General features: G+C 41.6%; 2 protein-coding genes across 9 annotated transcripts; one reads left to right on the top strand and one right to left on the bottom strand.

Annotated features, from left to right (window-relative positions):
* The first annotated feature begins 201 nt into the window (after positions 1-201).
* tulp3 (TUB like protein 3) lies at positions 202-21,457 on the top strand. 4 transcript variants are annotated; one of them, XM_056367231.1, is made up of 12 exons: positions 202-313; positions 7,058-7,099; positions 9,559-9,610; positions 13,281-13,443; positions 13,849-14,079; positions 17,246-17,379; positions 17,497-17,688; positions 17,835-17,947; positions 18,426-18,543; positions 18,646-18,744; positions 18,870-19,041; positions 19,281-21,457. In XM_056367231.1, exons 1-12 carry the CDS (start codon positions 294-296, stop codon positions 19,412-19,414), a joined length of 1,470 nt encoding a protein of 489 aa, XP_056223206.1. In that variant the 5' UTR covers positions 202-293; the 3' UTR covers positions 19,415-21,457. The 4 variants fall into 4 exon arrangements, with proteins under 4 accessions (XP_056223206.1, XP_056223205.1, XP_056223207.1 ...); XM_056367230.1 differs by lacking the exon at positions 202-313 and adding an exon at positions 4,144-4,326; XM_056367232.1 differs by lacking the exons at positions 202-313; positions 7,058-7,099 and adding an exon at positions 9,172-9,332.
* Positions 21,160-24,952, bottom strand: LOC130163228 (protein mono-ADP-ribosyltransferase TIPARP-like). Of its 5 annotated transcripts, none has more exons than XM_056367223.1 (7): positions 24,900-24,952; positions 24,500-24,692; positions 23,249-24,102; positions 22,951-23,119; positions 22,627-22,814; positions 22,213-22,473; positions 21,160-22,089 (listed from the first exon to the last, which is right to left on the bottom strand). In XM_056367223.1, exons 3-7 carry the CDS (start codon positions 24,094-24,096, stop codon positions 21,642-21,644), a joined length of 1,914 nt encoding a protein of 637 aa, XP_056223198.1. In that variant the 5' UTR covers positions 24,097-24,102; positions 24,500-24,692; positions 24,900-24,952; the 3' UTR covers positions 21,160-21,641. The 5 variants fall into 5 exon arrangements, with proteins under 5 accessions (XP_056223198.1, XP_056223201.1, XP_056223202.1 ...); XM_056367226.1 differs by having other exon boundaries at positions 23,249-24,071; XM_056367227.1 differs by having other exon boundaries at positions 23,249-24,066.

The following is a 24,952-nucleotide window of genomic DNA, read 5'->3' as shown; positions in this document are numbered from 1 at the left end:
GGGGTCACTATAGCCGACCAAACCCATTTATGTTTATATTTTCTGTGACAATTGGTTTGCTTTTCATGCGTTTGAGGTAAAAGGAAAAATATGAAGAGCGCTCCTCAGCGAGGTCCACTCTCCACCCTACTTTGGAACATCCTCCGATCAACTTCCATCTAACTAAATGGCGGACCAATAGCAGCGCTGGTTCTTGATGTGTTCGGTAACTAAGGACCGAGTAACAGTTCTCAGCCGCGTCCACAAAAAGTGTACTGCCGCACGAGGATCTTCCTTAGCAACCGTGGACAAACATGAGTTACTACAGCATAAGGTAAAATAAAAGATACATTGCTTTTACGTTGTGTTTGTATTTGTTCTGGTTGACCAACTGTGGAATGCGAAGCTAAGCGGTGGGGCTACCGTTTTCTTTTCCCCGAAAAACTTAAACTGTCGCCCACAACTTTTATAAAGGCACCATTACTCACAGCAGAGGCTGGGCTGAGGCAGCTAACGTTAGCTTCTAACGGCAATAAGCTAGCTATAACATTCCACAGCTGGCAGATAAAAACAAATGACAGTAACCGTGTCTGATTTTCTCATTTGACGATTAGTGTTACTCGTTAAACGCCAAGCTCAGTGAGCAAGCCAGTAGTCGTGATACTACAGCAAAATATTGCTTCCGAAATTACTGAACGTTGTAGCCGCACAATAGAAAAGAAAAACATTCATCTTTAACCATAAGTGGCTAACGTTCTTAATAATTGTTTAGCCTTGCTCTCTGATTATTGTATATATCCTCAATCCTGTTCGAGTGGAGCTCGATTTGGAAACGAACTTCAACCTCATCGTACCTAATTCTGTAGAAACGATGCTTCAGTTACATTCATACCTAGCAGTCAGTTATTCTTTGTTTGATTCTTTGTGTATTTAACTTCGAGAGAGTCTTTTTGTTACAAATGAATGCATCACGAACAATTTCCTGAGGCATGTCCTTTGATACAGTTTAGGTAAAATTACATTCGACCGTCCTAAATAGGTAGAATTGAAATGTAGGACGAGGATGAGGCCACAGATCCAACAGGATCTTTTAAATAACAATGTGTCAAATACTCGGCAGTCAGTCTCTTCAAAGCTGTGACTAAGCTTGGCTTTGAATACAGTGAGTGAGAAGCTTGAGAGAACCCCCCCCCCCTCCAAAAAAAAAACCCTTGCATGTCGTGTTTGAGCATGCTTTTCTCTAGCCTCTGTCCTGTGTCATAACATTCCTGTAAGGCAGTGTTTGTCCTCACCACCCAGATGAGCAACAAAGTAAATGTAAAACATGTATTTTTTCTTTCATTTGAAAGTAACTGTAAGGATCAAATGTAAACATGTAGCAAAAGCATCGTAGCCACACTCAACACACAGAATTTGCCACAGCATATTGTACCATAGTCCTTCGACATCCTTGCTGGAGCAGAGGTCTGCTTTCATTTTGCGGAAAGATAAAAATCTTAGTAGCTCCCACCCTTTCTGTTACAGTCACATTGTGATTATTTGATTTTATCAGTTTGTAGGCAAGGGCTGTCATTCAACACACAGACTCATAATGCTAGATAATGTTTATTATAGTAACAGTGATGTTATCATTGCTCTACAAATAAGTATATTCTTTGCTTTATCCAGGAATATACTTGTTAAATTGTCTTTGTGTGACATAAATCCATAGTGAGTGGTGCCTGTCAGTGTTGGTTAGTTCATGGGATAGAAAATGACTTTGCCTAGCTTCCACCCTGTTTATGTTATCTCCAGATGTCTAACAAGCACTGCGATTTTACACAAGGAAAGCTCTTGGCCTTGTAACTGTGGCAGTTTAGTAATGTGAGACGCAGCAATGGACTCATTCCTGATCAGCACACCAGCTGTGATGCACACAGTTTGTGTTAAAGTTCACAGATGTCTGACTCAGCACTTGTAATGATCAACCCTGAAAGACAGCTGAATAAGAGGCTTTTCTCTTCTTCTAATTGCATTTTTATTCATCTCTCACAAATGAATTCATTACTATTAGTATTATTATTATTATTATTCCTTGTCGCAGTATGTCGCTGCAGTTTTTCTTTTGGATCACTTGGCAGAGGGAAGCCGTTGCAAATCTCAGACTCAGACTCAGATGACACATCTGAGGAGTGACAGTTTTCGTGACGGTATCACAAGTGTGTAATGTTGCAAAAACTGTGCGTGTGTGTGGTGTTCAAAGTGGGAGGCTTATGAAGTTCCCTGTCCTTTGTTGCACTGTGCTAACATTGCCAGGGTTATTGGGTAGACTGATACATAAATGAGAAATAGGACATCTATACTTAAATGGCATGTAAACAACTCCAGTGTCAGCCTGCAATTATTAGCCGAAAGGTAATGATGACTAACAGTTTTCCAGGTCAATATAATACTGAAGCCTTTGCTATGATTCTTGGAAAAGCAGCTATGCAGTACAGTATCACCATCAGCATCACAATCACAAAAGCATCCATCGTTACTGTCCAGAATATCCTGTGGAGTGTACAGTCTTTGAGGAGTACGTTATTGAACAAGGACACAAACATCACTAATAAGCTTCACCATTGCCACAAGAACTCAGCTGCTATTTAGCTGAATATTTATCAGTGGTTTACAGGGTTTGTGAGCACAGTTGGAACATGTAGTTCACCAACCAGGGTTTGGCTGCACCTACTACATGTATAATGTGTCTATCCCCCAAATGAAAATGGTATGATATTGAAATCAGCACGTCAGCTTATCTGAACAGTGTAACACCACCGTTATAAATCAATCAATTAAAAAAAATTCTCCATAAGGATAGCGGTTGACCTCTGCAGCTACAAGCATGACTTGTGGTTGAGCAGTGATTTACTGTGGTTGTCCAGCAGATTCCAAACACATGGCCCAGCTGGCCTGGGTAATACACTGCTTCTCATACGCTGATAGACTGAAAAAACATTTCTGGTATTTGCTATGGACGTACTTTCCACTTTTTGAATGATACAGCATTACATACATTTTTATTAATGGTATAGTTTCTGCTGTATGTTCATGATGAATCCGTATTTTTAGTGTGATGTTTACTAATAGATTTTGCATTTGGCATGGTCACTGCAGAGAACATTTCTTTAAAGCTACCTAAACAAAATGAAGCATCATTGTAGGAGAGTCACAAGTGGAGTGTTTCCCTTGGAGTCCCAGAGGGAAATAGTATCATTATAAACTCTTGTAGCTTATTTCCATCATTTGTTTTGAGCTCAATAATTACTCCCTCTGGTGAATGATTCCCCTGCTTATCATCCATTGACTTATATGCCATTTTACCGCCGTCTCTCAGGGCAAACATACACAAACATACCCCTCATTTTCCCTGTGCTTTGGTTCTGTCGCTCTTGCAAATAGGCACAGAAAAACGATTGGGAGCTTCTGGTCTCCTAGCAACTAAATTAAGTTCTCCACACCATGTCTGTTTTTAGACAGGGTAATCTATAGGTTTCAGTTTATTGAATTACTTTTATAAAACAGCACTTTTATCATAGGGAACATAGACTGTAATATCTTAGTCATATGCTGACAGTTAATTATATTAATTTTAAAAAAGAGATTCAGGCTATTTTAAGCTTAATAAATTCCCACTATTGCATACATAAGTCAGATGCCAGACAGAATGTTCATCTGTGGTTTGATATATGCAGTGCCCATCTTATGAGTCAGAGGAAATGAGTGTTGAGTCTCTCAGAAAGTTACTGGAAAGTAGTTGGGCAGTGAAATATAGGAACTTAGATGATAGCAACCAGTCTAACTGATATTCTTAGAAATATTTCCAGCTACTGGGAAAGAGTTGCTTCATATCAAACTTAAACAGGCTGCAGCTGCTAACCTATTCATTCATGTCCTGTTCAAGCAACTTTGCAGAAGTTCATAGAAGATTCATGCTTTGTCAAGGTTGATAAGGCGATACACAAGCATTTAGGCCTGTCACTGTCATACCTATTCCTAGCTGAATCTCTGTGCATTGCCTGAAGTGTGAAGTCATGGTAACAGCTCCAAGCCTCCCGACCTCAGTCTGCCTCAGCACTGGTAGATGTCACTCCCCTGGGTGGGACATAGCTACTCTTTCTCAGTGACATAATAGCAGAGACCTTGGAGCCTGCAGGGCTTACTGCTGGGTAGAACTGCACAGTAACTCTGAGCTCCAGTGTAAATGAATATTTGTGCGATACTGTAGATAGGAGAGCCCTGGACTACTAGCATTCCTGCAGTCGCATCCATGGACACAGTAAAGAACGGGGGATCTCAGCCTGTCTACAGTCGCTGGTCTTACAGGTAGCTGCACACATACCTACATTGTTATCATTGTAGTAGAAGTTGTTGCTTACGAAGAGCTGCTCTGTTTTTTGTCCTTCAAAACTTACAGTTTGTGAGCAGGATAACTAACTAATTCATCGACGCATACACACGCAGACACACATTTTGGCTTCAGTTCTGCATGCTGTTTTGAGTTTTCAGGACTGAGAATTGCAGAGCAGCCTCTGCTAGGACGGAGGTTAGAGCTACTATAATGTTTCTTCCAGTATCTGCTCCATCCCTGCGGCCAGCTGAATGGCTGACCTGCAGTCAAAGATGTTCCTCTTGCTCATGTTTCTGCCACCATGTCTTTACTTATTCAGAGCATCAGGCTGTGACTGTGTGTGCTGTAACCAGAGTTGGTGATTTGTGTGCGTGTCTATCCAACTGTTTTTTTTTTTTTTTATATGCTGTTGGCTGCTTGATTGGAACATTCATAGCACTCAACACACATGTAACTATGTGCTTAGAATATCCATCCAACTGATTACTAAACCAGCTGAAGGGACATTCACTATTAAATGTGTCTTAAAATTTTCTTGGCTGAGGCTCAGCGATGTCTATATTCTATTCTACTGACAGTATCACCTAGTATCACCAATTCTTGCCTTTATTAGTGATTCAGTTTAGGAAAAGTTCATTGCATTTAGAAACACTTGGAAGTTTTCCTCTCCGATATAAACCTTTAGCATCTACTGTAACTCTTGCTGAGAAGCTGCCTTACAGTAAAAGCCAGAAGTGTTAAAGGAGCAGTTCAACATTTTGAGAAATGCACTTTGAGAGTGAGATGACAATGTTGCATTTATTTACTTTCTTTCTGAGAGTGAGATGGAAAGATCAACATTAATCTTTGTGTGTTTGCTTGAAATAAACAATCATCAAAATAGTTAGCCTAGCCTAGCCTAGCATACAGACTGGAAGGGAAATAACGGTTAGTTTGGCTCTGTCCAAAGTTAAAAAAGCACATCTAAAATTCACAAATTCACATGTTCAGTCTGAAAGTGAGTAATCTCTATAAAATGGAAATGTAAAAATGACAATTTGTGGTTTCAGGGTTGGTTACACACTGTAACTATTTCTGGCAAACAACAGCTGAGTGCATTGACTTTGACTTTTGACTTTACAGCTTGTTGTTGTCACAGTAAATTTGCCAGGTTTGGTATCATTGTGCCTGTACAGAGACATAACCTGTGCTCCCGGACTATATCTGTTAACTTAGCTGCAGATGCTGCTCAGACGTAGACACTATTCACTGTACAGTTAACCAACACTTAAGCTGCAAACAAATAATTAATCTTCCTCTGTGTGCATGTACTCTTAGGTTAGGTCTCAGTTTTACACAAGTGAACTATTTAGGTGAAAAACTAAACAAAACTTCCCTTTTTCACACATGTATTTTGGTATTCTGCTCCTTCTGGTAACCATGCTCTGAGCCACAGGGAATTAAGCATTTAATCTCATCAGCCCTCATTTTCTTCTGTATCCTCTCTAAATTGGAATTGCCTGTGGCAGGAAATAAGTTATGCTCATTCAACTTTCAAATTTCTTTTTGAAGTGGCAAAGTGGAAGGCTTTTAATTATAATGGACAGAATGGATTGTGTTCCAATAATAAGATCCCTCCAGTTAATGCTTTGCAGTTTTTATATTGTTGTCAAAGTTATTAAGAAAAGTCACTGGTCAACTTGTCCACTTTTGTGGTGGGATATTCATCATCCATTAATAGCATTAAAATCATATTAGCTTAATAAATATTTAGATTTTGATGTGCAGCTCAGAAACAATTACACAACTCGGTTCAACGCTCCCTCTGTCTCTTAGTAAATCTTTACATCACAGTGCTAAGGCGTCCAATTACAGTGAAGCCGCACTGAGCTGGCTGTAGGTTTTTTATGCAATACTGGTGGAGGTGCGCTGTTGCCGGAGCCGAAATCTCCATGGTTACCTCGGTCTGACACACAGGGGAAGAGACAACAGTGGCGTGTCCTTCTCTTGTCACCCAAGCTGTGACGGCCTGATGAAACATTGATCACTCACAGCTGTGATGAAGCAGCATGTGTGTGTGTGTTTGTGTGGGGTTCTGCGCATGGACTTGTTTTACAATACATGTGGGGTCCGACAGCTTTGTGGGGACCAAAATGCTGGACCCCACAAGTTTAAATGGATGTTTGAGGGTTAAGACTTGCTTTTAGAGTTAGGGTTAGAATTAGTTTTAGGTTAAGGTTAGGGTTAGACATTCAGTTGTGATGGTTATGATTAAGCTAGGGGGCTAGGGACCCCACAAAGTCAGGTGTACAAGGATGTGTGTGTGTGTGTGTGTGTGTGTGTGTGTGTGTGTGTGTGTGTGTGTGTGTGTGTCATTCTCTTGATGCCCAGCAGATTGAAGATTTATGATAATACTCTCTTGGATCTTGTCTTTTATTTTATATTGCACCTGCTCTACAGCTGTGCTCTGATTTCATTACCAGCTTGTTTGACTTTACATGATGATCACTGTCATCAAAAGTAAAAACTGCTGTGAGCAGACAGACGGAAACAGCTTTCTTGTTGAATTTAAGCAACAAAAAATTCTAAAAATCCATATAGGAATATGGGTTTTTATTCATAGCTCACAGATTTCTTTATGTTGATGTTAATGTGTGTCACTCTTTTATTTTCGACATGTCTTGTGCTTCTGGTTGCCTTGGTTCCAAATTGCCCTGTTCCCTGAAGACCCTCCAGCTCTGCCAGCTTCTCCTCGAACTCAACAGCAAGGTAACAAGCAATACACACCCCAAAACACACACACACACACACACACACACACACACACACACACACACACACACACACACACACAACCCTCTTCTTTCACATGTTAGGTGAATTACCTGAAGGTCATGGACAGACAGGAGGGTGGATTGAACCCCTGCTGTTTTAATTAAAGATCACCATAAATTTAGAGAATAACCAGCAGGTTTGTTGTGCGTGCTAGTGTGTGTGTGTGTGTGTGTGTGTGTGAGTGAGTGAAATCTGTGGTTTGGCTGTGTGTACATTTTTGGCTGCAAGTAACAATTATTTTCTTTATTCATTTAACATGCAGATTCTTTTCGCAGTTAATTAAGGTCTATAACATTTCAGAAAATGGCCTGTCGTAATTTCCAAAGTTACGTCTTCAAGATATTATTATATCAAGATATTCCGTTTATAAAGATGCAAAACAGAGAAATCATCAATAATCCTAAATGCCATAATGTGACTAAGGCATGCTGGGTATTTTGAAAACCAATTTAACCACATCTGATTATGGTGTTAGTGCTGATTGTTGGAATAAGACTCACTGTAAACTATGTGGAGGACCTCCATTTTAGTTGCTTTTTCTTTCATATTTTGTCATTTTTTTAATTTTCCCCAACATTTTTGGGCACATGGAAACCCAGTGTTTCACTGCTGAGCCTCTTTCATCAGTTGTGATTGCTCTCTAGGCTACAAACAGACTTAATGTGCTTCTGCTGGTACCAAGTGGCACGTCTTTATCTCGAAAAACATTCTCTATGTCGAGGCTATCATAAAATATTCAGACGAGGATTATCTCAGGGGTATGCCGCAGCACCATTACAACAGAAAGATTGTGTTGGAGGCGGAAAACATCAGGGAAAATCTCATTTTGTATTGTGATGTAGAGGGTGTGTCTTCAGTCATTAATCAGACTGTGCTTTGTACCATGGAAACAGCAATATTAATGGCATAGCCCAGTGGGAAATCTCAGTAAACATTTTAATCAGAGTTATTCATGCCTTGGTCTGATTGTTGGATTATCACATTAGTTTGAGACAAACACTTTGTAAATCTTTCCTTGGATAAAAGCCACTCTGCCAGAAGTTAGCTAACTTAAAGTCTCACTCATCTCTTTCCTCGCCATCCTCAACGACAGTCCTGTATGTGTGATTAAAAACTACTATCATCCTCTGCTCTCTAGTTCTTCTCCCTGTCACCGGCACCTGTTCTCAGGTGCCATCATGGCCTCCCGGGGCACCCATCTGTTTGCCAGTGTCAACAGTGAGGGATCCTTGGAGAAGGATTTACAAGTGATAAAACGAGACACTGGTACGAGACGACTAAGTCTGACGTAGAATGGACAGATCGTGATTCAATTCCATGATTATGTTAATTGTTACTCTGTGGGTTTAATGGGAGCGGAAATGACTTATTAATGCACTTGTATGTTTCTTGGTTGAAATGATCGTCGCCCTTTGGCGTTCAGTGACTGTCCTTGAGAGACGTGCTGTGATGTAAGCCAGCATCAGGCTCGAGGTCGTTAAGTAGCGTGTGTCATCACCTACACACTAAAGGCTGTGAGAGTCACTGAGGGAGATAGAAATAGGGAGCGAGGATGAGCGAGCCAGATATCTGATGAGCTTATACCTGATGGGGAGATAGGCATGGTGATTTGAAGACTTTGCACCCTATAACCTTAATCCTTCTCTATATAAAAAAAAAAACTAATTTCAGCCCAGTAGAACATGTAATATTTAAAGATTTACTCGACAGGCAAAAGATTAAAGATATGAGAAATGCAGTCAGTGACCCGCACGTTAAATCAGCCTATGTGACTGACTCGTGTGTGTGTGTGTGTGTGTGTGTGTGTGTGTGTGTGTGTTTGACAGAGAGGACAGGAGTGGAGATAACTGTAGGTCTTTGACTCAGATACTGACAGTACAGACTCCTGCTGTTGCCCTTCTCTCTCTCCTCACTGTAGCTAAGCAACACAGGCCCGGTCCCTTCAGATAGGTGTCCAGGGTGAATGCCCAGAGGACCTAGAGTGCAAGGCGTTCTCTCAGCTGGAGCTTTGTTCTTCTTTCTTGCACAAACTTGCCTTCTTTTCTTTTCTTTCTGTCATCCTCACAGAGTGGCTCATGCCATAGTTCACTAATAGTCTCAGAGGGTCACTGTGGTCACCTATTTGGCTTTAAGGGGGTCTCTATTTGGGCTTTAATTATACTGTATGGTAGGTATCTCTAATCACTTTTACATTTCTGAATCAGCCTTTTGCTGCCATTACTGTGACTTAAACTTCTTAAATGGTTTATTTTATAGAAAACCATATGTCTTTATAGCCTTGTATTAATGCAACAGCAGTGGGGCCCTCTACAGGTTTGAGAAGGAAATCAAACTCAGTGCAGATGCTGTAAGAGATGAATCTCTCTTTATAATATTCCTCCCTTTCTATGCAGTGGAATCGAAGATGACAGCGCCAGTCTAATGCAGCAGAAGCTGGAAAAACAGGTAGGAAACTAAACTTCAACAAACAACTCACTTTTTACTATTTACATTTTTGCTGTTGTTGTTTGATTCTTCTTAAGACTTTGGTGTCTCTACTCTTTTGTCTGGTGTAGTTCATAGCTGTTGTGTTGCAGCATTTGTCTGATTAAAAGCTCCTAACTCACATTTAGATGATGTTTTAGGTGGAGGGCTGACCTCTGTTGCACCTGCTAAGATTCTGCATAAGACTGGTAAATCATAGGGCTGAGATGGCCTCATGTTCTGATCCGTTTTCACCGAGGGGTGCCTACAGTTGGCAAGAGCAGCTTCAACATCATGTGTGCAATTTAGCGATTAATGTAGTTGGTTCGGAAATCTCCTGTTTTTCACCTGCCCAGTCATTTGGAATTTTAATGCTTCCTCACTCCTGAAGCTGAATTGTTTCCTTTTGTCGCTGATTACCTGACACAGCCCTTCCCCTGTTCCACATTTGTACTCTTTTCATCCCTTTCCTCCTGAGGCTCTGTGAGACGCTTTATCCCCAACCTTGCTGTAGAGTCGCGGCGTAGAGGCTTTGATTTAAGCTGGAAGCCTTGCTCCACTATCTCACACATTAGGCAGAAAGAAACATGAGCGCCAGATTGGTGAGTTCAAAGAGAGAGAGAGGATTTAGTGTGGGGCGCCTGGCTTTGTGTGTGTGTGTGTGTGTGTGTGTGTGTGTGTGTGTGTGTGTGTGTGTGTGTGTGTGTGGGTCCCACTGTGGCTCAGTTGTGCTGCACACTTTCAGCTGAGTCCAAACAGCCTCACTTGAGAGTCTTCTTTTCTTACATAACTCATGCCCAGAGGGGGATCAGATGCAGGTTATGGAAAATATGAAAAATGAATAAGTGTTAAACAGTAAAAGTTATCTCCTCCTTTTTACTGTTTTTACTCAATTTAGCTTTTTCCCACCTCATTTCAAATGACCAAATAAAAACCATTCAGTCAGTCATTCCAGGACTGTATCTCATGTGGAGCGCACCTCACAGCCTCCCTCTGCCTCCTTCTCTCTCTCTCTCTCTCTCTCTGTCTCTCTCTCTCTCTCTCTCTCTCTCTCCTGCTGGAGTGCTAATGACTACTGATTCAGTTAGCAACGGTGGCTGCGCGCACATACACACACACACACACACACACACACACACACACACACAAACATACACACACATACACACTCACACACACTCTGGCGCTCAGTGTTTGGCTGGAGAGACAGACCCTTTTCTGCCAGAGGACCACATAGTGCAGAGGAGGCTGTTGGTTTATTGATCCTCCAGCTCGGCTCCAGAGGAGGAGGAATGAGGGACAGGGAGACGGAGTCATGCCCGGCAGGACTGCTGCTGTTTAGAGGAGAACAGAGATTCATCTGATCTCAAGACAAGCGGGACATGTGACGTTATTCCTGTAGAGAAACTTGTTAACTTTGGCCCACGCTTGTTCAGGATGTCAATGGAACGGGTTTGTAACTTCTAATATTTTTTCCTCTGGTATATTTTCTTTTTTTAATCTGACTCAGGAGAACAGTTTGTATGAGATAAAGATTTGTGGCTGTTTGAGACCCAGTAATATCCAGCAGACAGAGCTCAACTTGAACTTTTCTGTATTTTAAATCTCATGTAAGTTATATTATTATTATCAGATGGTTTGCAGGGACACACTTGATTATACAGTATGTTTGAGTCTCTTCCACTTCCCATGTTTTGCCAGACAAAGGAAGGACTGTAAAAGCCTGAATGAAGTCACTTCCTGGTCTGAAAATGCCAAGCACTGAGTCTTTACAAAAGGAGAGAATATTACAATAGATTGGCTTAAAATAGCACGAGAGAGGAAGGAAAACACACCGATCAAACTTTGATTGTACGAAGAATTAGTCCAGTGTGTAGGTGTCTGGTTCAGGACTTTTCATGCAACAAACCTTTTGTGATTTTACTTTACTTTGCGGTCAGTATCTTGATAAAAAAGTTTGAATAAGTCAGAGCAAACGGACTGAATGTAGAAAATAATTTTTGATTTAAAAAAAAATATAAACAATATAAACCAATAATCATTTCAGTTTTCCTGCATAACTTCACCGTCATCGACTCTTCTGTGTGTTTTTTCTCCATCACCATTTATGTGCTTCCTGAAATTTGGCAGTATTTGGCTCAATTATTACACCAACAGTAATGATGATGTTTATGATAATCCTGCTTTATGTTTTATTCATTTGTCGCCTTTATTTTTAGCCATAAAGCGAGCATGCAAATCATGGGCCTCTTAAAGCAGGGTCTTTTGAAATGATAACACATCTAGGTCTGGTTTATAAAGCTCCCAGGACTTATCATTAACTTACACGTTAAAGAACTAATGTGATATTCTGTCTATTACTTAAAATACTACTTTTTTCCTTTATCATCTCTTTCTTTGTTTTTATTTTAATCACATTAATCCGTTTTTTTCACTCATAACTTGAACACTGGGAGCAGATGTTGCTGTGGTTGCACGGAGCAGGGCAGATTTCTTAGAGACATTTTCTGAGCTCTGGTGAGTTATCAAAGCTTTTCAGTCTGACAAATATGAGACAAGGCCTTCTGGTATCTTCCGGCTCACTAGGCAGCATCGCTAAACAGGACTTGTTGTTGTGCATTTGACGCGCTAATTAATGCACTTGCGTAATCCATCGGCCGCCCTGACCACAGAGGCTGGAGCTCGGGGGGTGGGGGGGGTGGGGGGTGGGGGGGATACAACATGACCAGAGTGAATTTTCAACAAAATCATTATATCACAGTAAAAGCAGATATTGATCCTGTTTAGTCATCGGGAACAAATACTTAAGTTATCACATTTTTAAGCTCCTGAGAGACCACAGCACCCATTACTTTGCCTATTCAATGATCTCATTCATTGCACTCGGAGGTATTCCAGCCTTGGCGTGATTGTTGGGTTTTATTATGTTTTTTTTTTCTTTTCATTCCTCCCTCCCTCGCTCTCTTTTTGTTTCACTCTTAAGGTTATTAATTCTGTTGCGCTTGTCATCGAGTATTCACAAAACATCAGCTGTACTGTACGACTGCATTGTTAGTGCAGTGTGAGTGTCGATCACTGAACTCATGAGTTCAATAAAACCATTTACAATAAAACTATTTACAGTTTTCTATACCCTGAAAAGCTTTTCCTGCCTAACAGGTCTAGACAGGATGAAGTTCTCTGTCCTCTTACTGTAGGATCAGGTATATTATATTGTTGTGTGACTAAATGACTTGTCCATCTTATATTGGTATTAAGCTGTGCTCCAAAGTGAAATCTTAAAAAGTACTGGATGGATTTCTTTGCATTGTACAAAGATTCATGATCCCAGGAGGATAAAATGTTAACAAGTCCAACACTTCTTAGTATCAGCTGTGCAATGCAGCTGTCACCTGTGTCTTTTATCTTTAATGTTGTCCTCCTGGCCGTTTGCAAAACAGGCTGACTGACAGGCACAGGTTGTAGCTTATCATGCATACAAATGTAATTACCTTCAGCTCATACAGTCGATGTTTTCCAAGGGGCTCTTAACCTCGTGTAATATTTAACAGAAAACTGTTATATATATGTATGGAGTGATTTTTCCAGTCACACGGCCGCAGAATGTAGAGTTAAGTTTCACGCCGTTTCTGTTCCCGTGTTCGGTCCACAGAGGGCGCTGCTGGAACAGAAGCAGCGGAGGAGGCGTCAGGAGCCTCTGATGGTCCAACCCAACACGGAGGCCTGGCCGCGGCGCTCCAGGGCACGGCGCGGCGAGGAGCAGGCCCCGCTGGTGGAGTCTCAACTCAGTATCATCAACGATGTCATCATGGATGGTGAGGAAAGGGAGAGATTTATCTGATTCATTCAGACGTGAACCAACCACAGTAGAATGACACTGAGAAACTATAAACAACGACTGTAATTAAAATGAAAAGTGCAGATTAGTTTCTATACTAAAATCAAAGCAGAAAACTAACAGCACGCCTCCATTTGAGCTATAAAGTATGATAAGAGAGAGTTAAATACACAGGAGTGCATTGGCACCATTTAGCAATATGTGACACCAATCATCGTACCTGCTCAACACCCCAGGCAAGTCTTTAGCTAATTAAAGTAGTGTAGCTTTTCAGTCACTGTGATGACTCACGTCCAGCAGTTCTGTGTAATTAGCACAACACGAGAACATAAACAACTAAGGTTACATCTGACTGACTTGCAGCTGTTTTCACTAACTGTAGGTATTGACGGCCCAGCAGCCTTCATGGGCTCAGAAGCCCCCGACCTGGGAGCGAAAATCCAAATCCTTTCTGTGAGCCAGTCCCAGTCCCAGTCCCAGCTTCAGTCCCAGTCCCAGCCCCAGCTTCAGTCCCAGCCCCAGTCCCCTGCTGCCGAGGAGCCTGAGAGAGACGGAGACACTGAGACGCTGCTAGAGCCCAAGACAGACATCCATGAATTACTGCAGAAACAAGGTGAGTCCTGGCAGAGCTCAGCACCTGGTCTATAGACAAAGGTTTAGATAAGAGAAACATATTGTCCATAACGATCTTATATAATATACACTAGTAGAAATGCATCAATCATTCTCTTCCCAAACCTAGATTGTTTGGCAAAAAAGTTTTACATGCCTGACATGGAGAGCAGGAGCCGATTGCACAAAACACCTCGAGTTAAGATTTTCCTTAAAATAATAACAGTTGCACAAAAACCCCTTAAGTCTTCTTCTTAAGGTTTACTTAAAATGTTCATTTAAGTATTTAAGGTTTTCTTCTCATAGTCTTATACTTAACGAATCACTTAAAGTCAGTTAAACTGTTGCACAGTGATAAAACTAAAGGTGCCTCTGACTCTATGTTAACTGCAAGGCTGGGTTTATGGTGATAAATGAAGAAAATGAAAGCATCCAAAGAAGAGAGTTCCACAACTGAGAGGCACCCTTAACGATGAGGAATTGATTTTACATTACATATTTGATCTAAGTAAACCCTTTAAGAGAATCTGTGTGACAACGTTAAGTAACTCTCTTGTGTAACCGGCGCCAAGGGCCCCGAGCCTCAAGTGACAAAAGTGAATCTTTTCTTGTACAATGATTGTTGACTTATTATTGAACAACAGCAAAACAGTAGAACAGATCTTTAAACAAATTCTTGGGTTTTGGTCGAAGTCTCAGGCCGCATGCAGACAGACATTTACTCTGTGCTAAAGGAAATCCTGTTGGAGGAACGGGCTGGCATGCACACTTGCTTGTATGTGATTGGCCATCACTACACAGACACAAGAGAAAGTTATTCAGATCAGGGTGACATTCGTTAAGATAAACTGTCATCATAATGAGTGTATTTGGTATTAATCAGCTTTTTGTTAATGTAATCCCAGTTGTTGAAACCACTCCACATTAGCAGCTATCGTTAGACAAAGTAAGACTTTTTGACATCCTTTACACTTTGAAGTGCTCTCCTGCTGCAGTAATGGAAGAGGGATGCAGACGGTGAGGTGATTGATGGCGATGCACCAAGAAATGGGTCATTTAATAATAGGCCGGAGCATTGTTCACACTGCAGTGCTCATCTATGGCATCATTATAGCCACTGCCACCCACACTCAGCAGCCAGCTGGCAGGGATTTATAAGGTTTATGGAAGGTGTACTAAAATCTAGCCCAGAGTGGGTTGTGTGCTTATTAAATCCACTTGCTACTGTGGAGCAAAAACAAGTTTCTCAACCCTAAAAACACATTAACTTGACTTTAAATCAGTAAAAAGTTTGAAGCAGTGTTACTGGTGTCATATAATGTTGCCATTGTTGAACCACTGCCATTAGTATGTGAAATCTGTAGGCTGTTAGATATTTTAGTTCAAATTGAATCAAAAGCTGCTCCAGTGATCATATCTTTCTCTGGGCTTTGGCGTGATGTGATGCCACAGTAGAAAATGTCACCGTCCTTTCAATAATGCAAGGCTTCATTGTTAATGTCAGCCCAGTTTAGCAGAGAAATATGTCCTCAGGAGTTGCGGCAGGTATTTTTGGCTTCCTGTCCTTGCACATCACCCCGATCCCTGAGGAAATGGAAGAAATAGAAATTTTCAGGTGCATTCATATTTGATCAGCTCCCTCAGTCAAAATCTGTATTTTTGGCTGCAAGGCTTTGTGTAGTAATTATCATGTAGATGTGTATTTTTTTAAGGATTTATTTAGTGTGTTGTCAGTTAGCCCATTGTGAGTCCTCTCTGACATTTCCAGATGGTTGATTTCATCAGCCACTGGCTCACACAACTTTGTTTGGTGTTTTAATTGGAGCCCTGGAGTCAGTGTTAGAGGGGAGCTAACATTTGCAATCTGTATTTCATGATGACTCGCACTTTCTCTCGGGGACAGCTGCATATCCAGGGTTCATCTCTTGCAAATACCCCAGTATAAATATTGTGTTTGGCTGTGGAGTCTGCTGCATTATTCACATTGTTTAATATGGAGTAGGCCATTTCCTTCCCTTCCCTCCCCTACTTACTTTAATCTGCTTGGTCCAGGTGATTGGTACCAGGAGGAAGTGGCAGAGATGTCTGGAGTCAGAGAGCTGCCAAGTAAAGTACTAATATGTGTGTGAAGAATTGAGATTTTGATGGGCTCAGAGCTGAGTACTGGGGCTTTTGCAACATGCTCTATAGTTTTATATCAACCTCATTATTATCATTAATGTCATTTCTGGTCAACCAAGTTACATTTTAATCAGTTAAAAATGTTCTGACGGTACAAATTCTATCGCATCTTAAAACACTGCAAAGTTCTGGATGACACAGTTCCCCCTGCTTACTGAGATGTTTCCATGCCAGCGGGCCGCTGTCATCTTCTGACAGCACATTCAGATGGACCATAGCTGCAGCCAAGAGTTGCATCCTGGTTGAAAAATTCAATTATCAGCGAAGAGACAGATGTCTCAAGCAGTCTTCACTGCAGTCAGCTCAGCCCCATTTTACATCTGCATGACTGTATGACTGCATGGAGCTGCCTCCTGCACAACTACATATATATGCAAGGCATGGAGGGACGTCACCCTCATCTCCTGACATTAATCTCACCCTCGCAGAAACAGATGCATTGGCTGTGACAGGTAGAACTTCGGTTGAGGCCACTAGCTAAATGTGACCTTTTGGGAGGGTGAGCAGAGCTTAGCTGAATTTGATAAAAAAAAGCAGTTTGGAGATGGCTCAGTTAGATTCACAAGTCTTTATTCTTCCACTTTCTTCTTTTGTTGCTAAAGAGCTGGAATCACTCTCCCCTGTGTAAGAAATACCCTTCTGAATATTTCAGAGAAATATAAAAAGGAAGGATTGTAGTTGCACTAATTTATGCTCCAACTATTGCTTAAGTATTGCATCAGCTTTTTAGAAATTTGTCATCACGTATCAAAGACCACAGATGAACCAAAAAATTTAAAAATGCACCTCAGGGACAATTTTGCAGCAAAACTAAAAAAAACCCTGAGAAGAAATAAAATGAAGTCTTAGAGATTCTTTTGTAGTTGGGGGAAATACATAAAGCCTCTGGGATTCCTTTTCCTCCTCTGTCTCGTGTGAATAAGTTTCCCAGCAGGAAAAATGCTAACGACGTTTCATGTGCCATAAAAACTCTTCTCCCTCGTCAGGTCTGTCTGGCAGTATGAACTTCGACGAAGCCAGCGAGCATGAGGACGATGTGGAGGAAGAGCGGACCCGTTCCCTGTCCCCTCACACAGACACCACCAGGCCTGCGTCCGCTGCCAGCGGCAAGGATGCTTCAGTGAGTAAATTCACCCACCAACAAGCCTCTAATATAGTCTACATAATTCAAATCCCATTGAAATAAAGCAGTAAAAAGCAGTTATTTTCAAAAATGTCCGTGTCTCCCGCTCCCCAGGATGTTGTAACCCCAGGATCACCCACAGCAGAGAGCTCGCTAATCAATGTGGCTAACCTAGAGGAGTTTGTCCTGCGTCCGGCTCCACGTGGCGTCACTGTCAAATGTCGAATCACTCGGGACAAGAAGGGTATGGACCGCGGCCTCTACCCCACCTACTTCATGCACATGGAGAGGGAAGATGGCAAGAGGGTGAGTGTGGGCCAAGTAATTGGAGATGTTGTGATCATTTTGAGTTATGTACATTTGGAGTGTGTTTTTGAGACAGGAACAAAAAACATACTGTGGAAGTATGAAAATGTTTCATACTTGAATACATAATATCTCTCTTTTTGCAGGTGTTTCTGCTGGCAGGAAGGAAGAGAAAGAAGAGTAAGACGTCCAACTACCTTATTTCAGTGGACGCCACTGATCTGTCACGAGAGGGCGAGAGCTTCATCGGTAAACTGAGGTAAAACCACACTTCCTCTTAGATCAACCAAGTTCATGATGGATTAAATTTACATTTAATTTAAATCTAAAAGATCACACTGAAATCTGCCTAAAATCCTCCTGAAAATCTCAGTGGGTCAAGTATTTCAGGGTTTTTTTTGTGTTCTTATTGTATGAAACAAATTACACAACCCACATGTCTGTGACAAATAGCTGCATTAGCCAGAACTATGAGCAAATTATACTTAACTACAGCTTTCAGACACTTAGCAACAGCTCTTGCTGATTGCTAGTTGCTGTGATTGCCTTAAACTGGGTACAAAGAATTAAACTGCACCTTTTCAGCTGTTGTGTTTTGTTGGTTTTGAGAAAAAGCCAAGCACAGAAATGGTACAACTCGTGAACACTTGTGTGTGTGTGTGTGTGTGTGTGTGTGTGTGTGTGTGTGTGTGTGTGTGTGTGTGTGTGTGTGTGTGTGTGTGTGTGTGTTCTTACAGGTCCAACCTCATGGGCACCAAATTCACAGTTTACGACAACGGCACAAATCCCTGCAAAAACCCCGGAGCTCTGCTGGAAGAGAGCAACACACGACAGGAACTGGCTGCAATCTGCTATGTGAGCGAATGACAAAGACAAGCAATGTGTTATACTGTAGCGCGTCTCCTGTTCATTCATTACATTAAGTGAAATTGTCCCACTCTCTGTACCATTTGGCAGGAAACCAATGTGCTGGGATTTAAAGGACCACGCAAAATGACTGTAATCATCCCGGGCATGAACATGAACTTTGAAAGAGTCCCTGTCAGACCTCAAAATGTGAGACCTGTAACGTCTAATTCTGTACATAAATGTATTTTCAACTTGACGAAAACATTACCCGTGTGTAGCTGTGAACCTGCAGCCAAACTGCTCATTTCAAAGTAAATGTGCTTGTATGACAGGAGCAGGAGAGCCTCCTCAACAGGTGGCAGAATCACTCGCTGGACAACCTGATAGAGCTGCACAACAAGGCCCCCGTGTGGAACGATGACACCCAGTCTTATGTGCTCAACTTCCACGGCCGCGTCACGCAAGCTTCAGTCAAAAACTTTCAAATAGTTCACGACAATGACCGTAAGTATCTCATTTATACCTCGTTTTAACACCAGCTCTTGTTTTAGTTTGACATCTTTGTTGCTGAGCAGTTGTTACCTTGGTGGTCCATATTAATTGGGGTCTTTGACACTCCTTTTCTGGGCTGTTCAGCCATGGTGGTTGTTGGTTTGCTTGAGTACTTGAGATATTTTCTGTACCGTTCACACACACATTAGTGACCACTCTACAACTGACTCTCTGTTTCCCCGTCACTCCAGCTGACTACATTGTCATGCAGTTCGGCAGAGTGGCTGAAGACATCTTCACTCTGGACTACAACTATCCCATGTGCGCACTTCAAGCCTTTGCCATTGGCCTTTCAAGCTTTGACAGCAAGTTGGCCTGTGAATGAACCACCGGTTTTCCTTCCACACTCACATCCTTTCCTGTCCAGGGCGACAGCGACACTGCTTACAGAAATCAGGAATGAGTTCACACAGATGAAACGAAACAAATATGAGATTGACATAAGGATGTTGGTCAGAGGTGTTGCTGCTTTGATGGCAAATCCAACACCTCTCTTGATTCCTGTTTTTTTTAATGCCATTTCATATCAGTTTACCCATTGTGTACAGTATGTGTATATGTACCCATGTACACAAACTAAAAGGGAAAAGCAAAACACATGGCTTGCATCTGTGCTGGGGAGTGGTGCTTTTTTTAAACACCTATTGCAAAAAAAGATCTGATGTTAAATTTAAGGCCCTGTTTGGAGATATGTGATCTGTGTATTAATCGTGTATTTTTCTGTTGCTTCTGTTGCCTTTAATATTTCATTTCAGTCAGTGTTTCTGGCCATTCTAGCGGCGTATCCCTAAGAATGTTGATGTCCATCGATATCTCGCTTTGCACAGCACAAACCATTTTGAATTACACAACAGGGCCTCTCCTCTGACGCCACCTGCTGGCCAAACTTGAGATTTTTTTTTTAGTAATAAGGAACCGTTTTTCATCCATCCAACGTTTTCCTCCTCTGGTGTCTAATGAACCTTACAGTCTTGCCGCTAGCGTGGCCACAGAATTTTAATCTTGTTTACATCTTCAAATGTGACTGCATGATTTAATCTGCCATTTACTTATAACTAATTTTGACATTATTCTTTATTATCATGTTGTCATCCCTCTTTTTTATTCTTGTGTGGAAGGTGCATTATTCAGAACAGACCTGTCTTATGGTTTTAAGTGTTTTTTTGTGATTAAGTGTAATTTTTATCTTGTGACTGTGATTTTTCTTTGTCTTAAAGATAAGTCGGATTACCATAAAAAAAGTAAACAAATGCAGAATTGCACATTTTAAGAGAAAAGATATACATACTGTACATAAAAGACAAGGTAAAGCCTTCTTATTTGATTCATTCTTGCTGTTTTTAAACAACATAAATCACTAAATGTCATTTCAAGGTAGGGAATTTCAAAATAATGGAAGTTGATCATTGATTCATTAGACAGAGATTATATGTGGCTACACAAATACAGATTTAAAAAGGAAACTACAGGAACTCTGCTGTATTTACATTGAGTGTACAATATTAAGCAACATTTTACTGAGTTAAGATGAAGTTGTCTTCTAACTGTCCATCTCCTTCCTTTTGAGACTTAAGGGAAAATTAAGGGAAATCTGTAAGGGTTAGTAAAGCTTACATGGCTTTACATCATCATTTAATGCCTCTTAATAGTTTCTCCATTCATTGTACTGTATGACTGTAAATGACATGAGAAAACATAACTGAAAACATCTGTATAGTACCCATATTTATGGTCTTCATTGCTACAGAGCCAACAGTAAATATAAATAATTCAAAATCGCACTTACATCTGAATCTTTTAAAGAAAAAGTCTTCAGTCCTGCTGAAGATGCTTTTCAGGGACAGATGTGATTGCTATTTAAGCAGGCCTGTCAGAGTCTGTTACCATCCTTCTTTACATGCACACTCAAAACATTTGGTTTTAAAGCAATTACTGTTATAAATATTCTCAGAATAACTTGTGCCAGCGGTTTATGGAAATCCTGTTTTGTCATTTTGTAGTCAAGATATTGTGAAGAAAGTGTGCAATGGAGTTTTGAAGAGAGAGAGAGAGAGAAAAATTTATAGAAGATATTTTGAAATATATATGCTTTTACTACAAGAGACTTTGGTGAAACACATTCCAGTCTGACATTTGAAAAACATACAATCAGGTATTTCAACAGGTGAAAACATGACAACGGATGATCAAACTTGTTTATCATGTGAATACACTGAGAGATGAATGAATTCAGTGAACAGTTTATTTTCATAAATGTAACAGAAGTCAATTTGATTCTGAACAACAAAGAGGAAAAAAAAAAAAAGTGCTTATTTCCATCAGTGTAAAATGTTTAAATAACCAAAATAAAGAGATTTTGAAAAATAAAGTGCTTCGCCTGGTTTGGAATTTTAGCATTTTAGCTGATGTGTTTGTAGAGGAACTTTATTGCACATAATGTTTATTTTGTAGATTTTATGTTGGCAAACTGAGCATTTGCTTTCATCTCACAACTGGACACCTTCGACACTTTATGGTTGAACAGTTACCATCACAGAACGCCTCTGGTATCATCAAATATCAATCTCTTTGGGTAGGTCAGTGTACTTGATCAGGTAGTATGGGTAGCACTGACAGCTATCAAAAACTACAAACATGGTGGGTTTGTCTAATTTGTCCACGCAAGTATCATAGAGACGGTACTTCCTTGTCTTGGAGGTGAGCGCTGGGGGGCGGCGGTACATGCCCCTTCCGACACTCACCTTCCCCACCAGGACTTTAGCCAGGAACATGTGGCGAAGCTGATCCGACCTCCCCTTGGCTGAGAAGTTGTTGGAGAAGGAGGCAGTTGTGGCAAAGTAGGTGCCAAAACCCAAGGAGGTTCCGTTGACTCCGGCCAAGCGAGGGTCGAAGTTGTTGTGGCAGATGTCTTCTGAGGCGTCTTTGGTCGTCCCGTGGAAGAGATGTCTCTCCAGAGGCTCCTTAGACATGGTGTACAGCTTCTGCATGTGCGCCTTGTGCCTGCAATGACAACGCAGATACAACTTTTACACATCATCACGCAGCACAACACGGATGGATTTTAATAGTCTTGGACAACAAACATGAGGAGACAAGACAAAGAGACACAAACAGCAGCTGCACCTTTGGTACTTGTCCCAGTGGAGGACATTCTGAACTTGCTGAATGCTGATGATGTCCACCTTGGTCTCGGGAAGGCTCTCATAGAAGAGACTTTGGACCTTCCGGTAGGCCTGCGTCCCCGCCGGAACGTCTACCAGGCTGTAGTCCTCTTCTGAGGCCAGACACCACACCGGAGGATACCAGGACGTGAACTCCTCCAGAGGGTTCAGGCTGAAGTTTGCCCCACTAGCAGGCTCAGTGGGGTCAGTCTGGATTCCTGTCCTGAGTGTGGGGAGTAGAGGAGGGGAGGAAATTAAAGTGAAGAAGAGGAGATGTGAGAGCAATTTTAAAGGACTTACAAACAGCTTTCCTTTGCCGTACATCTGAATTAGAGCGGTTAATATGAGAGACAGTGAAAAGATCTGGGTTACTAACTGCAGGTAAGGGTGCATGGAATCAGGGGAGCGGTAGACCGGTCTGCAGCGAACGGCTCTCTGAAACCCTGTGGTGACGTTGGTCTGGGTCATGGTGGTGAAGTCCAGCTTGTACTCCTGTGAGCTGATGTAGAAGGAGCACTCGGGCTCCTTTTCACTCATCTTCCTCAGGAGCAAGGTGGAGACGTTCTACGGAGAGATGAACCAATCAGTGAACAAGGAGCTGCTGGGTACAACTTGATGTCTTAGAAAGGCCCTAAATGCGTGATGGAGTGAAGAGGGAAATGAAAAAACTAAATTAGAGTAAAAAGAAAAAAACATTCACCTTGTTGTACTGTTCCCAGTTAAAGCTGTTCCACCAGTAGATTTTCCATTTGCTGGGAAAGTAAGGGTTCCTGAGCAGACTGTCAGAGTTGGTCAGTCGTCTCACTCTGTTGTACTTCGATGGGTCGTCCAACTCCATCAAGTCAAATTTCAGTCTGTAGCGCATATCTCTACATGATTTAAAGCACAAAAAGGAGATTCCAATCAGAACCCGCTAACTTTTGTTTTGCATTTAGGGACATTATACCATAAAATAGTAACATGCAGTGAAGCTAATTCAGGTTTTCCCTCTTACTCACCCATCCTTCATGAAAATCAAGTCTTGTTCGATGTTGCAATAGGTCCTTTCCAGTAAGACCTGAGAGCGAGGGGAGATGTCGATCCATTGATGTCTGGTCATGGACCACAGCTGCCAATGAAACGGGTAGGGCGTGTGGTGCATCTTACATTTCCTCCCTGAACGACACAAGCGTAAGAGGAAGTCATCGCAGATCTGGATGTCAAAGGAGCTCCTCGTGTGGAAAGGAAAGGGGATGGGTGCTTTGGATGGGGATTGCAGCTTGGTGGGCATGGTTGTTGGGGTCTGGGTGATGGGTAGGGCCAACTTCTTGGTAGTGGCGCTGGGCTGACTGGCAGGCTGGGGTTGGGTGATGATGAGAGGCAGGGAGACGATGAGGGAGGTGGCCGGCTTATGGTTTGGAGGTATTTTCTGTGGTTGACCTGCAGGGCATGGCGACAATTGGGTGCTGTTTTGGGAGAAGGTGAGCAGGACCGTCTGGGAGGGCCCAGACTGCTGCGCAATGGACTGGACAAACGTCTGAGGCTGCAGGATGCCAGAAGAAAGCGCTGACGTCTGTACGACATTGGGAGTGCTCTCACTTTTGCTGGAAGTTGTACCCTTCCCCTGTTTAGAGGTCATAGGGGTTAAATGAACGCTGATGCTGTAGGGATTGACAGTCCAGGCGACGTCAACCTGCTGGGATCTCACGTCCTCCCATACTGGGAGACTGGTGTTGGTGTCAGCAGGGATTTCCAGGAGGAGGAGGGAGGGGCTCAGTAAGGTCACTATGGAGGATTTGGATGGGGGCTCTAAAACACTGCGTGCCATCTTTCTCTTCTTTCCTTTGAGGGATGCAACATCAGCCATCTTGAACTTCGTTTTTTTTAAATGGGTTTAGATTAAGCTAGTTAACCCCAATAAGTGTTGCACTAATTTCACCAGTTTTATCAGTAGCATTTGAAATAGTAAACAGTAAAGAACTAAGCTGAGCCATGTTATATTATATTTCATAAACTACAGTAAATAACATTTATATATTCTGTTCATATTTTAGGTTCTGTATTGATGACCATCCACTGGAGCTCATAATTTCTGTAAATGTAACTTTTCTCAACCTCCAGTAAAAACCCTAACCTTACGTTTTTAGAGAATTAAGAATTTGAAACACATTCTCATCTCAGCCTTTAGCTACACGCATTATTAGCATTGCAGCTAAAAAAAAAAAAAATAAATAAAACTGATGAACACGTTGATAAGTGTCAAACATTACCTGCTGTCCTGCTCAGGCCTGTAACGCTGTTGAGTCACCTCGCTGGATTAAAAAGCAGCTTCATACAAATCAACGGCGGTGGGGAAATGAATGAAAGTGAGTTTGTGGAGTTCCTCAGGGAAGAAGATTGAAGATTTGCACATCGATTAACCAGAGAGGAGCCGGTGAGGTTTAGTGGGTGGGGTTCAAAATGCTGTTACAGAACCAAGAAACGCAAAAAAAAAAAAGAGAAGTAAATAATAAATAAATTACATAATAAACTCGTAAATTTAAATAATTATAATTCCTGAAGAAATTTTGAATGTGCCTGCTGCTTGGTGCGTATCCATCACACACAATTCAATTTCTACAGAGGTCGTTACCTTTAGTTTCATTCATTGGAGTCTTTTTGACCACTTACTTGCCACTGTAAGGTGAGAGGATTCATTGTTTCAGTCGAGGCCAAAATGTCTA

Source organism: Seriola aureovittata, chromosome 22 (assembly GCF_021018895.1).
Source record: "Seriola aureovittata isolate HTS-2021-v1 ecotype China chromosome 22, ASM2101889v1, whole genome shotgun sequence".
Taxonomy (NCBI): domain Eukaryota; kingdom Metazoa; phylum Chordata; class Actinopteri; order Carangiformes; family Carangidae; genus Seriola; species Seriola aureovittata.
Note: the sequence above shows the minus strand (reverse complement) of the source record. Positions and strands in the feature narration are given on the sequence as shown.